The sequence below is a fragment of the Bombus affinis genome, chromosome 2 (assembly GCF_024516045.1).
Source record: "Bombus affinis isolate iyBomAffi1 chromosome 2, iyBomAffi1.2, whole genome shotgun sequence".
NCBI classification, from domain to species: domain Eukaryota; kingdom Metazoa; phylum Arthropoda; class Insecta; order Hymenoptera; family Apidae; genus Bombus; species Bombus affinis.
Window position 1 is genome coordinate 16260554 of NC_066345.1, and position 16612 is coordinate 16277165.

The 16612-nt window shown below is 24.9% G+C and overlaps 5 protein-coding genes across 17 annotated transcripts; 3 read left to right on the plus strand and 2 right to left on the minus strand.

Annotated features, from left to right (window-relative positions):
* Positions 1-10: 10 nt before the first annotated feature.
* On the minus strand, positions 11-2350 carry LOC126926208 (microtubule nucleation factor SSNA1-like). Of its 7 annotated transcripts, none has more exons than XM_050742385.1 (3): positions 2206-2350; positions 571-770; positions 11-420 (listed from the first exon to the last, which is right to left on the minus strand). In XM_050742385.1, the coding sequence occupies exons 1-3, from the start codon at positions 2339-2341 to the stop codon at positions 319-321; spliced, it is 438 nt and encodes a 145-aa protein (XP_050598342.1). In that variant the 5' UTR covers positions 2342-2350; the 3' UTR covers positions 11-318. The 7 variants fall into 7 exon arrangements, with proteins under 7 accessions (XP_050598342.1, XP_050598381.1, XP_050598351.1 ...); XM_050742424.1 differs by lacking the exon at positions 2206-2350 and adding an exon at positions 968-1192; XM_050742394.1 differs by lacking the exon at positions 2206-2350 and adding an exon at positions 961-1192.
* Positions 2292-5503, plus strand: LOC126926122 (uncharacterized). Of its 3 annotated transcripts, XM_050742235.1 has the most exons (7): positions 2292-2440; positions 2507-2748; positions 3629-3715; positions 3926-4090; positions 4298-4512; positions 4591-4854; positions 5020-5503. In XM_050742235.1, exons 4-7 carry the CDS (start codon positions 3953-3955, stop codon positions 5276-5278), a joined length of 876 nt encoding a protein of 291 aa, XP_050598192.1. In that variant the 5' UTR covers positions 2292-2440; positions 2507-2748; positions 3629-3715; positions 3926-3952; the 3' UTR covers positions 5279-5503. The 3 variants fall into 3 exon arrangements, with proteins under 3 accessions (XP_050598192.1, XP_050598204.1, XP_050598202.1); XM_050742247.1 differs by having other exon boundaries at positions 2354-2748; positions 4609-4854; XM_050742245.1 differs by lacking the exon at positions 3629-3715 and having other exon boundaries at positions 2354-2748.
* A 92-nt stretch (positions 5504-5595) lies between these two features.
* Positions 5596-7705, minus strand: LOC126926171 (transmembrane protein 223). Of its 4 annotated transcripts, none has more exons than XM_050742308.1 (5): positions 7563-7705; positions 6784-7104; positions 6403-6668; positions 6050-6192; positions 5596-5802 (listed from the first exon to the last, which is right to left on the minus strand). In XM_050742308.1, the coding sequence occupies exons 2-5, from the start codon at positions 6948-6950 to the stop codon at positions 5653-5655; spliced, it is 726 nt and encodes a 241-aa protein (XP_050598265.1). In that variant the 5' UTR covers positions 6951-7104; positions 7563-7705; the 3' UTR covers positions 5596-5652. The 4 variants fall into 4 exon arrangements, with proteins under 4 accessions (XP_050598265.1, XP_050598264.1, XP_050598275.1 ...); XM_050742307.1 differs by having other exon boundaries at positions 6784-7101; positions 7563-7700; XM_050742318.1 differs by lacking the exon at positions 7563-7705 and adding an exon at positions 7448-7529 and having other exon boundaries at positions 6784-7101.
* A 265-nt stretch (positions 7706-7970) lies between these two features.
* Positions 7971-13723, plus strand: LOC126925856 (WASH complex subunit 5). 2 transcript variants are annotated; one of them, XM_050741843.1, is made up of 17 exons: positions 7971-8113; positions 8285-8387; positions 8532-8723; positions 9064-9278; positions 9347-9713; positions 9868-10143; positions 10224-10449; positions 10711-10946; positions 11029-11280; positions 11383-11565; positions 11640-11756; positions 11839-12011; positions 12223-12485; positions 12567-12750; positions 12825-13045; positions 13149-13302; positions 13380-13723. In XM_050741843.1, the coding sequence occupies exons 1-17, from the start codon at positions 7992-7994 to the stop codon at positions 13531-13533; spliced, it is 3438 nt and encodes a 1145-aa protein (XP_050597800.1). In that variant the 5' UTR covers positions 7971-7991; the 3' UTR covers positions 13534-13723. The 2 variants fall into 2 exon arrangements, 1 of the variants encoding a protein (XP_050597800.1); XR_007714157.1 differs by lacking the exons at positions 13149-13302; positions 13380-13723 and having other exon boundaries at positions 12589-12750; positions 12825-13046.
* Positions 13724-14842: 1119 nt separating this feature from the next.
* On the plus strand, positions 14843-16528 carry LOC126926225 (allatotropin-like). Its single transcript, XM_050742458.1, has 2 exons — positions 14843-16159; positions 16306-16528. Exons 1-2 carry the CDS (start codon positions 15918-15920, stop codon positions 16448-16450), a joined length of 387 nt encoding a protein of 128 aa, XP_050598415.1. The 5' UTR covers positions 14843-15917; the 3' UTR covers positions 16451-16528.
* Positions 16529-16612: the final 84 nt, after the last annotated feature.

A 16612-nucleotide genomic window follows, 5' to 3' on the forward strand; every position in this document is an offset into this window, starting at 1 on the left:
ACACAAAAACTATTATCTCATACAAACTTTATTAACAAAAGTAAATTATTTGATATCATTCTTACATAAAAAGTGAAAATACAACTGCAACATAAGATTATAGATTATAGATTATAAAAAAATAAAATATTCTATTACATAAATATAAGGATTTTAAAGAACAAGTTGTAAATTTTTTAGATATTTACAATTTTGTACTTGTTGCACTGATATCTATAGATTTGTTTCTATTTATAGTTACAAGTTCAATAAATATATTTTGTAAATTTATAAACTCAATGTTCTCCATTTTGTTTAATTTTTATTTTACATTTATCATTAACACTGTTGCTTGTCCATGTTAGCTTTAACTAATGTTTGGTCTAAATTTGTAGCTTCTCTCTTGATCATATTTAATAAAAGTTGTGAACTTTCCAAAATCTGTAATTGTAACAACTCTTATATAAATTCCTATAATAATAAATATACTTATATCTATATATTATAGTTACTATTTATAGTTACCTGTGACATAACAAGTTTTTATTAAATCTAACTTTTGTTCTAAACTATAAGAAACAATAGATATACCTTTACATATGCTGTTTCTGTATCTGTAATAGTTCTATCATATTCATTTCTGACTGCTATCTTTTTAGTTAAACTATCATTTAGACGTGTTAATTTATAAGACAACTTTTCTATTTCTCTTTGCAAATGATTTTTTTCTTCTTCCTGAGATTCAATTTCCGCTTGTAACTCTGTACGCCTTAATTTCATCTCTTCTAAACCTACAGAAAATAAAAAATTAATAAAGTAACATATCAATATTTACATACACAAACTTATAACCTATATGTACCATTTAATATTATATTAAAATTCATTTCTACTTTATGTTCGTATTTGAATATAAAATAATAATAAAACAAACATATCGTATTAATTACATTGATTACAAATAAATAAATATAAATTTACACTTTACAAGTTCTTGATTATAAGTTTGCAAAGCAGCACCGTGTTGAGACATTTCAAACCCTCCATGCACAAATTATACAATTACAATATTTTTACAGCACCCAACAAAAAATTATTTTTCTATTAAAAAATTCACCAATAATTTATGCTTATACAATTAACATACATATACGAATCTAAACGAAGGTTTCAGTTTTTGGCGCGGAGTTTATAATACTTACCACTTTCAACGCATGCGCAATTGTTAATATAATTGATTATAATTTAAAAATCGTACATAATATTATTTTTAACAACTAATTTTTGAGACTGAAAGAGTTATTTAGAACTTGATAATGTCGTCCAGTAATCAAAATATAAAATATTTTAAAAAATTTTAAATGATCTTTTCAGCCATAAAATAAAAACTAAACTGAAAAATAAAATTCTTGGCTAGATTTTTGTATCCAAATCTTTTTATATCTTTATTTCATATCAAAAATAAGCTCTCAAAATTCGGAACAGATCCGTTCAGCAGTTTTCGATTAATTATGGTCATCGATTTTGAAAATATCGTTCTGAGAAAAACATGTTTAAAGTTTCAAATTCGATTGACACGTAAAAAATTATTTTTTAATTTACATAGAATCATCTTGAAATTTTCAGGAAATATTCTTAAAATAGTACCTACAATGAATCGCACGAGTATATTCGTACCTTTTATTTTTTGTACCATTACATTTTCCATGGGAAAAATTCGAGTATTCATACACTTGTCGATATCTTTTATAGATATTACGAAACATTTTGAAATTTCATTAGTACTATAATGACAGTCAACTATCATGATTATATTGGTAAAATTTGAAATGATTAATTTTGAAAATTTATACAAAAGTTACAAGATATTTAGTATAAGTATATATATTTTGTAGAAATCATAAAAATATTTAAACAGGCAATTATCTGCGATATTAATAAGTCTGAATATTCAGTGGGTAGGACGATCTTAAGCATTTATTAGATGTGTAAGGTGACTTATCAAACTTTATATTAATTTTTTGATAAATATAAATTTGCAGTAAATATCTTGCATCTTTTATATATATTTTCAGAGGGTTCAAATTTCTCCAGTATGATCATAGCAGTGACGTCTCATTGTAGTGCTAATGAAATTTCAAAATGTTTTATATAATACGTACAATATATGTATAGAAATTTTCTATGGTGAGTGTACGAGTACTTTGCCAGCCATTGTATACTTACTTAAAGAAAATATCAAAATCCAATAATCGAATTTTTCGAAATTTCTAACCACAGAAGACCTCTTAAAGAATTGTACTGGAAAAAAACAATGCAGCTTTTCGCCTTGCCTTTTAAAGGCGTCACGAAGTGTTTTCATCTACCAAGGTGTAATAAATACACCTTTCGCTCGAGATCTTCACACTAACGTGAAAGCCTTAGAAACGTGCAGTTATGTTCTACCTGTATCCATCTAAACGTAAATAAATCAGTGTTGTTGAAGCAAAATCTTGGTGTACTTTAACATTTAAATGTTTTGTTACAGTGTTTTGTTACAGAAAAGTGCACTAATGTACCAAATGGTACCGTTAATACTAATATTTCTAAAATCAAACATCCATGATGTATCAATATTATTTTATGTTTGACCAATATTTCCTGAAAAAAGACATCTCTACATAGAAAAAAATTAATAATTAAACATATAATAATTATATGAAATCCGTAAATCTCGAGTTTACACCTAAAATTTGCTTTCGACAAATCTCTTCGACATGAGTGTTTCAGGTATGATGTTTATAAAGATCAATCTTGATATCTGGCCTATCTAGGTACATAATTATACAACAATTCCTATATTACTTTTCTATACATATGTTTTCCAATCAGATACAAATTTGATTTTTGTAATGCATTAAGTAAATCAATAAAAATAAACATAAATTAAAAAATAATATATATTTGGTCTTAAGTTGACACGATTTATGGCGCTTGCGCAGGTAAATCTTTCAACGTTATCCTTCGAAATTTTCATAGTGTACGAAAACATATTTTTATTGAACAATGAAATAAAAGGAAAAAATTAACATTGCTTAATGTAATAAAAAGGGCATAATAAATTATATATATTTATCTCATTTTACCTTTAATTTTGAATTTTGTCGATTTAATTAATCTCTCTTAAATGTTTACCATATAAAGAAAATTTAAGTATATGGGCCAGAAAATATAAATACATGTCCCAACAAAAATCGTAAATTAAAAAATAGAAAATATTCAAATAAAAAATGAAAATTGCATTTTAAATGATCACATTATCGATTGAAGATGCATATGACCTTGTCAAATGACATCACGTTACTAAATTAGGAGTTTACTACCGCGACAAATGTGTTGTCACATACACCATACAATTAAAAGATTCTATGATGATTACGTATTTGCAATTCATTTGCAATTTGCCATTCCTACTTTGTTGCCCCCACATCATTTAGAGGAAATACAATGCACATATTCATTCATCATATCAAATAATAATTTACTTATATTTAATATATTATTTCTGACCTATGATACTAATAAATAATGAAAAATGCATACATAACATAATATTGTATTATTAAAGAAGTTCTCAATATCATTTACTACTACATAATAATTTTTACAGGTAGTACTAAAAATATCTAAATATAAAATCAAGATTATCTTTTGAAATTTGTGATATCACATAAAAATATCATTCACTATTTATTAAGTAAGTCATGCTCAAATCAAGAATATATAATATTTAATTCTGTTATCTAAATATTATGTAATTATTTAGAATTTATAACACATCTTTCTGCCTCCCTTCTTTTTTTTGAGCAATATAATTAATTTTAATTATTATAATTTCTCATTGTTTATGTTTATTAATGGCAAGGTACTGGTTTAAACTATCTGTAAAGTTTCTTATACTTTTTAGATAAATTATACAAATTTAAGTATCATAATGACAAATAATTCAAGATATCTAGGATATCACAATAATATAAATAGAGAATATTTAACAGATGGAGATGATAATCATCGTGCACCATCAGATCGTACAGTATCTGAATATATTGTGTCTACTGACCATGCTACAATGGTAATTTATAACTTTTATTTACAATTGTAGACATATGTACTATAATTAATATGTTAATAATTATGAAAATTTGCATTGTACATAAAGATATGTATTAAATAAATAGTGTATGTATAATACAATATGTTACCTTATAATACTACTTACTACTATAATAGAACATTCAAGAGATCTATTATTTATTATATATGTACTTAAATTTGATAGATGAAATCAATGAAAAAAGACCATTCAGACAAATATGAAAAAGAAGAAGGAAGACAATCACGAAATATACACAATAGTCGTGGTTCAGTATTATCTGGATCTTCAAGACATAGTCTTCATCCTCTTAGTAAAAGTATTTCACATGGTAGCATATGTGACAATGGTTCAGATATATATGTTACAAGTGCTGCATATAGGGCAACTTCAGATATAAGGTTGTAAATATAATAAAATATAATATGTTTTACATATATGTGATTGTATCATAAACTGCATTATTATTTAATTAATAGCCATGTATCGCATCACAGTCTAACACCAAGTTCAAGATTAGGACATCGAGTACCCAGTCATTGTAGTTATGGTTCTGCAAAATCAGTAAAATCTCACACATCTAGAAAAGATGGTATTATTATAGAAACCATGTCGACACCTAATCCTTTTTGCCCAAATACCAAAGGAGTTTGCTGTCTTATGTTACTTCTTAATCTTGGTTTAATTCTTGTTGCATTAGGCTTTGTTATAGTGATTCAATTTTTTCAACCATTAATAGTTTGGTAAGTAAGGAGTTATATAATTTTCCTAGTTTCTCTCCAATTTTAGACAGAACAATATTATAAATTTTAATAATTTATATTACAACTTAATTTCATAAAAATATTGCATATAAAGGAATTTATTTTTTAAGATTTCTTAAAATTAACATTTTGAAATTGTTTTAGGATTTTGGGAATAGTTTTCCTTGTTTTCGGATTCTTAACATTGATAGGAAGCCTCATATACTGCGTACATGTATTTCGAAATGCTAAACATCCACATGATATCAATCCAGAGGATCTTTATTGGACACGATATTGGCAAGGACATGTAGGTTCAGCACCTGAAGTATATTACAAGGCAGAGGATAAATATCATGATGATGGATACAGTGATCGTTTGAGCAAGTATTCACATAAATATTATGATCGGCAAAGATATTAAAGAAAAAAAACATCTACTTCATGTAAATGTGAATATATCCAATGTGTTTATAGTAATCTATACATAACTTACATATGAATTGATTTCAAGACATAAGAAATGTATATTACATATATACATTAATTGTATTAACATATTTAAAATTTAGTTTATGAAACTATATTTTGTATAAAATAGTAAGTATTATTTATTTTATACATATATATTATATATTTTATTTTGTAATGAGTATATTTTATTTTTATAACTTATCTTCATATGCATAATCGAGCAATTTAATATTAAAAATTAATATTAAAAATAAAGGACATATTAAGTAGCTGTATTACATCTCTAATTTATTTATAATAATTTATTTAACTCATAAAATATATCTACCAACGTCTTGCATTTCCAACTGTATAGTCAAATAATTTTTCATTTAAAAATTTTCCTTGACCATCGAGAATAAAATAAAATCTTCTGCCTTGAATCTTCATTGGCAGGTAAGATTTCATTTCCTGCCTTGCTAATGTAATTTTAACCTTATGGGTAAAAGACACATAATTAATTACTTATTATTTCAAATTAATTATTAATTTATTTTAATTATTATATCAAATATTTTTAGTTAGTAGATATATTAAAAACAATATTATATTAAACAAGTTTGTTTAAATGAAACTATAAAATATTTTATTAAACTACGAAAATATATACATTAAAGTAAGATAAAAATGACTTTTGTTATTGTTATTGTTATTAATAATAAATTTAAATAAAAATACATACCTTTGCAAGAGGAAGTGTAATGGTATCATATTTTTTAAATAAATGATTAGTGAGTATAGATACATTTTTGCCACCTTTGTGTAAAATAATGTATTTTACAAATCTTTGATTGCACAAATATAGTGCTACACTGCCAAGAGGTCCTAAAAATGATAATACATGCGTGAAAATAAATTTCTAACATATTATGTATTATTTTAGATTTGCTTTATTTTATCTAACATATATTTATTATTTATTAGATTTCACCGATGAATATAAACATGAAATATAATTATTTAATAATTATTTATTAAATTGTACAAAGCTATTTTATAAATACTTGAAAATTAATTATATATATTGTACATTACCTATTATTGTAGAATATACAAAGTATATAAAAGATGCTCCATTTGTCATTACGTATTCTGCCCAAGATACATCCTTATGCCATGTTGTTATATATTTTGGATTATAAGTTGCCACTGCTACTAATGTATTGCAAAAAACCCACCCATAGAAAAGTAGTTTTAATACTATGAAATCATAAGTGTCTTTATTCTTATATAATATTACATTATTTTGCACATTTGTATTTACATTTCTCAAATCATTATATAATTGTTTCTTACATTCTCTATAAAATAATTAAATAGAATATTATTTAGGTATTTTACAAAAAAAATTAATTTTCATAAAATTGCATTTTTTGTATAAGTATAAATATAAATCATAAAAAATTGTTATATTACCTTGTATTTTTTATTCTAAATGTACATTTGGACGAAGAGTGGAAAAATTTATAAAGCATAGGATTCCTATATTTGGTATTTCTTACCAATAATTGATAAACAAATTGTACCTTACAAAGAGAATTTGTTGCATTTCTATGAGATAAAATATTCAACAGCATTGTCATATTATTTTATCTTTAATTATTTATGATCTGTATAACTTTCATTTCATTTCATATTTGAATTAGATTTATCTTCTGAAATGAAATTAATTTAATATGTAAAACGTAGACATTAGTACATCTTTTGGTTATGTTATCGTACGTCATGTATTACCTGCTATTACAAAGAAAACATTTCATTCATATGATTGCATGTAATTTGTAATTGTAGAAACATAAAACATTATCTATTTTGCATTCTAAAATACGAAATAATGTAATGTATTATTTCAATAATAAATCGTAATAGGTAAAATAAGTATAATACTGAATTTAAATATATAGAAAAGATATAATATAAAATAAAAGCTTGACTATACAATGATACAAAAAATAATATTTTAAATACTTCGTAACAAAATTTTTTTTGATTATCTATCTTCAAGTAAAATTATAAAGAAGAAAAATTATTATATATTATATAAAATTTTATATTTTGAAAATATATAATATTCACGTACATTAGCGCATTAATCAATTTTAATCTTGAATGCTAAAAATAAGAACCTTTTGGTTAAATAAATAGACTTAAAAATGATTAGAATATAGGAAATAAAAAAAAATTGCTATACGCACCGAAATAAGGTCGCGTAATAAGCGAAAGCCGATAAGGGATTATTATTATTATTTCTATTATTATTAATTCTTAATTTTATGTTATTTCTGTATGTTAAATGATGTTTCATATCTAATAAAACATATTTTATCTTTACATATTTTAAATCACAGTTATTATTTACAGTATATCATATTAATCGACATTTCTTAAATTTACAAAATATATATCATTAATATAGCTTTTGGAAAATATTGAAAAACTTATACCACTATTGATATTGATATTTTTCGTGTTACACGTATGGTTTGATTAACTATCGAAATTAACCAAACGATAAATTTGACAGTTTCCCTCGATCTTTTCACATCAATGAAATTGTTGACGTTTGTTGCTAGAACGATGCCCATGTATTATCAGCTGCTTTTAATAAAATAAATAAATACAAAATGGGTGACTTCTTGGCATCTAATAATATTTGTGGGCAAAATTTATTACGATTGGTATCTCGTGGAAATGCTATTATAGCAGAATTAATGAGATTAAAGGACTATGTGCCACCTGTATTTAGGTTATTTATATTCTATTAAATATTTTATATAAATGCTTTGTTATTAATATAAGCACGATTATTAACCGAATTATTATATTTTAATAATTCTTAAATATTGCCTATAATATATTGTATAAATTGTATTATAAATATATTATACAAGTACGTTAATTTTCTCTTACTTTACAGCTTGGACTCAAAACAAATTGTACAAAAGTATGGATCTATTATAATTGATTTTGTATATTTTAAATCTGCTAGTACATATGAGCAAAAAATAGAAAGTGACCCAGTAAGTACATAGGAAATGATAAAATTATATAAATGAACTCAAATAGTTTTTAACATTTATTTTAAATTTATAATAAAATCTAATATTTTCTTAGATTTTTTTATCTAAAATTACTTTAATTGTTCTAACAATTATTCTCTTTAGGCACTTCAAGAGACAGATGAAGAATTACGAAGTAATTTTTCTGATATAATTTCAAGATTTTATTTAGCTTTTGAAAGCATGCACAAATATGTAACAGATCTAAATCTCTATGTAGATGAGTTAGGAGATGGAATGTATATTCATCAGTCTATAGATACTATTATGCTCAACGAAGAAGGAAGACAATTAATGGTATTTCTATAATTTATAAATATTTGTTTTATAATTAAAGATATCCTAAATTATATTATTTCTTGATATTCATTAAGTTTAAATGAAATGATTAAATTTTAAAGTTATTTTTATTCTTCTTGCTATTATGATATTAAATTGTGTTTTAAATTATATCTTAGAGATATATTAAGTATTGTCCCATATTAAATATTAAATTTCTTTTATTAGCTTTTTATTTTTATAAAATTTTATAAAACATTACAAATATTTGTTATATGGTTGTACTATTTTTACAATAAAACTTTTGATGTATTGCATTTGCCTAAAAGAAAGGTAATAATCATATTTATGTTAATAGTGTGAAGCAGTATATTTATATGGTGTTATGTTGCTTTTGGTGGATTATCATTTTGAAGGATGTATAAGAGAAAGATTACTTGTTTCTTATTATCGATATAATGCTCAACGTTCATCCTCTACAAGAGTAGATGACATATGTATGTTATTACGATCAACAGGATTTTCTAAAATTTCTAATAAACGACCTGCGAATTATCCTGAAAAATATTTTAAGTAAGTTCTTACAATTTTTTCATTTTATAATGGATCTATATCTGTTTTATAAAAAATTGATTTTGCAGAAGAGTGCCATTAAATGATTCCTTAATTGAACATATTATTGGACGCTTGCGTTCTGACGAGATATACAATCAAAGTCTTGCTTTTCCACATCCAGAACACCGTAGTACTGCTCTCTCTAATCAGGCATCAATGTTAGTTATAATTTTATCATTTAAACCATCCATATTACATACTCATACAGCTATAATGAGGGAAACAGTAGATAGATTTTTCCCTGATAACTGGGTGATCAGTATTTATATGGGAATAGTAATAAATTTATGTGATTGGTGGTTACCGTACAAAGCAGCAAGAACAGCACTTAATAATACTTTGGAATCATCAAATGTAAAAGTAATTGCACAAAGCTATGGTCAAAAAATGAAGGTAACTACATTTTTTATTTTTAATGGTAAAGTGTTCTCCAAATACTTGATTTTAAAATAATAATTTATAATATTTTACCTTATTTTATTCTTGTTTTAATATTATAATATATATGTATACATATGTTATTCATTATGGTAAAAATTTATTTTAGAAATTAATATGTGAAACAGAGGAAGTGCAATTAGCAGTGACTTTAGACGAGAGTGCAATAGGTTCTCTGGTAAAATTAGTAAGGGAGTGTAATGTAGTATTACATTGGATACTTTTACATACTGCAACGTCAACTATATCATTAGAAGATTCAAAACGTTCACGCATGCTTAGACAATTAGTAGTGACTGAAAGCAAATATACTACATCTGATTGTCTTCAATTGTTATTAAGTACTGCTCAAATTGAGCAAGGTGTTAAACAATTATATAAAGACGTATGATTGACATTTCTGACATTGTATGATTATATGAAACATTTAGGAAAAGTTTCATTAACTTTCTTTTCAATTTTTAGTTGTTATTTGGTAAAGAAACTAAATGGATTAGAGATAAAGGAACATGTGTTGAACGTATAACAGATCTTGCTCAAATATTTGGTGGTAATAAATCACTTGATGGTATTGAAAGAAATCAAAATTTGCATACTTGGTTTATGGAGATCAGTAAACATATTGATTCATTGCAACAAGAGGATGGAAGAAAAATAGTGCAATTATTACAGGCATTAGAAGAAGTGCAAGGTAAATATAATTTACTTACAGATAACTTATATCATAAATAATGCAGTAGAAGAAGAATGTACAGATTCTTCTTGGACTTCAGGAAGATCATGGAGGTACTTTCAAGACGAAAGACATGTTTCCGTTTTAGACAATAATTCTGCAACTTTCATTGGTAGACTTGCTCGTGAATAAAATAGAAGAAATTATAATTAACTTAACTCTTTATTATGATATTGATTCATAATAAAATGTTAATTTTAATTTCAATAATAATTTCAGAATTTCATCAATTGGAAAACAATTTACATATATCACAGTATTTAGCTGATACACGAGAAATATTACATAACATGTTGCGTACAGGAAGCATAACGGAAGATACTATGATAAGTTTAAATATAGTGACAGATTGTTGTTATGCATGGAATATAATGGAATCATTTATTGATACAATGCAAGCTAGTATAAAAGAAAGTCCTCCTACTGTAATAAAATTAAAAGCACTTTTTTTGAAAGTAAGCTTCATTTATGATTTAAAAAATTAACTTTTATTTATAATAATCAACATTTCTTCTACTGTAGCTAATTTATTTTCAGATGGCTTCAGCTTTAGAAACTCCTTTATTAAGAGTAAATCAAGCACACAGTGCAGATTTATCATCAGTATCACAGTACTACAGCAGAGAACTAGAAAAATATGCAAGGCGTGTCCTGCAAATAATACCTGAAACTGTATTTGGTTTACTTGCTGAAATAGTACATCTTGAAACCAATGCCTTTAAAGAAATTCCTACTAAACTGCCAAAAGACAAATTGAAAGATTATGCACAATTAGATGATAGATTAAAGGTATGTATACATTTTTAACTTCTTTGTTTTATTTAATTCAGTCAAAATTTAGAATGAACTCATATTTTTAAGTCATCATATAATAATAACAAATTATTTTAGATGGCTAAATTAACATATGCTGTATCAGTATTTACAAAGGGGGTTTTGTCTTTAAGAAGTGTTCCATTGGGTGTATTAAGAGTTGATTCACATCGCCTTTTAGAAGATGGTATACGACAAGAACTTGTAAAAAAAGTAACTCTAGCTTTAGATAATGGTCTTATTTTTGAACCAAAATCAAAAGTAAGTTTTTATTGCAATGTGTTTATTGTGAAGATATTTTATTACAAATTGTTATTAATGACGTGTCATTCCAGATATCATTGTTACAAAAACTTCATAATTTAACAGCAATAATAGATGGCTACCGTAAATCGTTTCAGTATATTCAAGATTACATAAATATTAATAGCTTAAAAATATGGCATGAAGAAGTTTGTAAATTCATAAATATTTGATTTGTATACATTTATTTATATTAATATAAATTTATACATGACTTTTTATGATTCACAGATAACATATATCATAAATAATGCAGTAGAAGAAGAATGTACAGGTTCTTCTTGGACTTCAGGAAGATCATGGAGGTACTTTCAAGACGAAAGACATGTTTCCGTTTTAGACAATAATTCTGCAACTTTCATTGGTAGACTTGCTCGTGAATTACTTCGAATTACAGATCCTAAGTAAATATTTTTTTATATTTATATATTATAAATAAATTTATTTTTTGTACTACTTTACTATATGTTTTCTATTATTTTGTATCGTTTACATTTTCATATTAATTGCTTTTCTAAACTTAATATATAGATATAACATAATTAATATATTATAGTATTCTATATATTCTATTGTATTGTCATTAATCAATAATTTTTACATTCATATTTTTAGAACAACTGTATATATTGAACATTCTCTTGCCTGGTATGATCTCAAAACACAAACGGAAGTATTAAATTATAAAATTTTTTCAAGAACATTAGAAGCAATTGGCACACCTGGTTTAACTGGTCTTGATAAACTTATTTCCTTTTACATTATTACTGAATTAAACAGTATGATACACCATATAGAAAAAAATATTCGCAATAAAATGTGGTCATCTACAATTGATTATTTTGATGCAATATTGAATTCTGTGGATGGTCCTAAAGGTAATGTTATTGAATAATGATTGTTATTTATATATCTATAGTAATTTGTGAACATTTATTTTATCAAATATGTGCATTTAGGTAACATGTCAAAATTTCACAGTTCCATTACTGCTCAAACGAGTAAATTTTGTCCACAATTACTTGACTGTGTATTGAAAGTCGGACATTATCAACTTCTTAAGAAAAAAATAGCATATGAATTAAACACAGCTTGTAAATTTGAAGCAAAGCATATGGAAGCGGCATTGCAAACATTAAACACGTATGTATAAATATTAAAAAAGTATTTCCTGTTCATATTAATCTCTTTATTTCTTATATTTTTACGGCTTTCAGAGCTATATTATTTGAAATTGATAAACAAAATAGCAATGAACAAACTGAAACCGAGAAGAATGAACTACTACGCGAGCTTAGTATCAGATTAGATTGGGCTGGTATAAGCAATCCCCATAATAATATTTATATTAAATCTCCAAATATAAATAATATTGCACTTATTATGTTTTTACTTACTGTGTTACAATTATCCAAATTACAATATTGTAAAAATACAGGTAATTTAAATATAAGTATATATATAAATTTAAAAAAATAATGATATATACATATAAATAATTATAATATATAAATAAATAAATAACTTTACGACAATTGCAGGAAGTCTTTTAAGTAAAAGACCTCAAGATCCTCTTGATGCTGTAGTTTTTGTTATTGGAGTACAAACTATTTTACGTCAATGTACCTATTCTGCAATGACACGCTATGTTAAATATCTTTGTATATATGTTCTTTCTTGTGTTGCTCCAGATAGGTATACCAATTTTTTACAATATACTTAATAGAAAAAATTCGTCATTACGTATATTAAAAACATTTTGCTCTTTGCAGTATAAAGGCAGGAAGTGATGGAGAATCAGAAGGGTATAATACTTTACATATTCTAGAATTATTTACGAGATATTCTGGTATATCACGGTCACTTATACTTAAAGAAATTCCTATGATCATTATGGATCATTTCCAAGCCAAGACTGCTAAATAAATAATATAATTTTGTGGCTAAAAAAGTAATTCGCATTACATTGAAATATGAAAAGTATAAATATCGTTTATTTTGTACATACATTTAAATATGGATCTGTATTTTGTACGTACATGTATTTTAATATATGTATGATTGTATCAGTTCTTGTTAAATGAAAAATAATAAAATTCTATTACTATTACAAAAACATGTAGTTATTTTTCTCATAAATACATTATTTATTTACAATAATCATTAAGTACTGTTATTTCCTAGACAACTGATTGTTGTGTTCAAAATTGATACCTTTTGATATTCCTGAATAAAATTTGAGAATATTTTTTATATTATATACTAAACACGTAATAAAGTAATAGTACTCAATAAATCGTTTAACACATTCTGCTAAAAAGATATAGCTGTACTGCATAAAAAATTATATATTTTTTTCATCAAAGATATCTTTATTTTAAATAATGGGTAATGTCTGCTTCAATATATTGCCGATTTCTTTTTTTAAATTTTTCATCGAAATGTATAAAAGCACATCGATTGCGTCAGCAGCATTAGAAATTTTAAATGACGCAACTTATATGTTGCTAATAGTAAAGATATTAAATGTTACAATAAATTATATCACAAAAAATAAAATATGAAAATAAATATACAAAATTCTTAATAACAACATTTATCAAAATTTGATCAACTGAAGCTTTTAATTATAGTATATCTTAATCTGAAATTCAAATAAATTAAATTTTTATGTAACGAATACATATGTGAAACTATAGCTGCTCGTCATCCCTATCTGCAGCAGAAATTTACATACGCATTGGCGGCTCAACACGGTATTCGGTGCGAGCGGCGGCAATACGGCGCTTCTCAAACAATCTTTGCGATATCCTCGTTTCAAATTACATTAAAATAATATTTTTAAACCCAATTCAAACATTATTACGATTACGTAATTATATAGTCAATTTTAAATTGTATCACATTTTATATTTTGTTAAAAATGACAAAATGAATGATATAGAAATTTTTGCCGGCAAAAACGGCCGTTATCAGAGCGTGAAGACGCCAACCGCCGCTTCGCTTCCTCATAGATTACGAGAAAATTTACTGTAAATATTTAAAAGAATATTATAATACTCATTAAAATGCTTATAAAATAAAATTATTTTTCTTTTATTATATTTCATATTATTTCAAATTATATATACAATATTTTAAATAAATAAATGAAATAAAATAATATCATTGATAGGATATATGGGCGGCTAGGACGTCGTTGACGCCGTCAGCGGTGACTGCAACGGCGATGCTGACGGCCTGCTACAAAAGAGACTGCGATAAACTCCGGGCGCAGTCTTTCTTGCTTATACGTGCGGTTACAACATGGTCTATTTATACTTAGAATTTAAGTTGCAATTTCTTAAGATTTCAGATATCGTATTGATGCAAAAATGTGTAGCAGAAGTGTTTATTATATTCTTATTATCATTAGAAACAATATTATATATTTACACTACACTTTTTATGCTTAAAATTTAAGTTGCAATTTTTAAAAATTTTATATAATATCGTGCTGATATAAAAATACGCAGCGAGTGTTTATTACGTTTTTGTTATGATTAAAAATAATATTTTATATTTATACCACACCTTTTATTAATTATTGATTTGTATATCCATATTTTTTATTTCAATATACATTATTTTTAAATATTTAGTATTTAGTAGATTTCTATTTCGTTTACAAGATATATATATATGTACATAGATATTTCAAATTATATTATGTATTATATACTTAATATAAGAAAGCAAGAAATGGGGTATGTAAGTAGCATAATTTATCAATTATATTTATATTCCAACTTTTATGTTTCATTTGTGATTAATGATTACGATATGACCTCGTGGTATGTATCAACTTGAATTTAAGAAGTTCATCACTTTCGTAATACTATAATTTGCATAATAAGTATTGCAGAATGAAGACAAAATCATATTGATATCAAATTTTTATTCTTCTTTAATATTATTAAAAATTGTATGTATTAAACTAAATTAAAATTACAAATTTTCAACTTAGTTGGAAAATGTTTAATTTACTATTTTCTACAATTTAACAATATGAAGTTGTCTAATATAAAATACAAAATAGAAGGAAAAGAAACATATGAATGACACATAGTTATTAAGCTAACATTAATATTTTTCTTTCAATGTTTATACTCTTCATACACATTGTTTTCTCTTCATATATGTATATAAATCTACTTATTTCTTTCACATAAGAATATACTATAAATAAGAATTAATTAAACAATTTTATTATATAATTTTTATAAATATACAAGTATAATTAATAAAGCTTTTTTTAATACTAGAAAACCATGCGAGCAAGTGTCATTATTGTATTGGCTTTCGCCACTGGGATTGTTGTAGCCACATCTAGAAATCATAATTATTCTCATTTCGTAAAACATCATGCAAGACCACGAGTAATTCGAGGCTTTAAACCTGAATATATGTCTACGGCATATGGTTTCGGGAAAAGGCAAAGTACTATCGATGTTCCAAAACTCAATAAACAAGAACGAATTTTATCAACACTTTTACGCTATTTCCCACAAGGGTATATACATGTTTTAATAATTTAATTCTGTTAAATTATTCCCATATATCAACAATTAATAAGAGAGATGCAAGTGTAATTTAATAAAATAATGAGCAATCAAATTTTTTGATATAGTTAATACGATATAAATATTTTAATTTCAGAATTCCCGTAGATTGGTTACTTCAACAATTGAAAACGAATCCAACTTTTGCTACGAAATTAACACAAACGTTAATGGATGGACGTACTGATTTTACGTCAATGATAGATCGCTCTAATCCAGAAAGAATAACTTGGCTATATTAAGTCTTTTATGTATGATCAAATGATATATACAATTCCTAGCTATACCTTCTAGTTTAATAAATCTGCGATATTTAAAAAGCTTTTTTGTTGTTATTAACACATTAGTTTCCTAAAATAATGCACATAATAAAAGTAATTATTACTAAATAATGTATCTTTAAT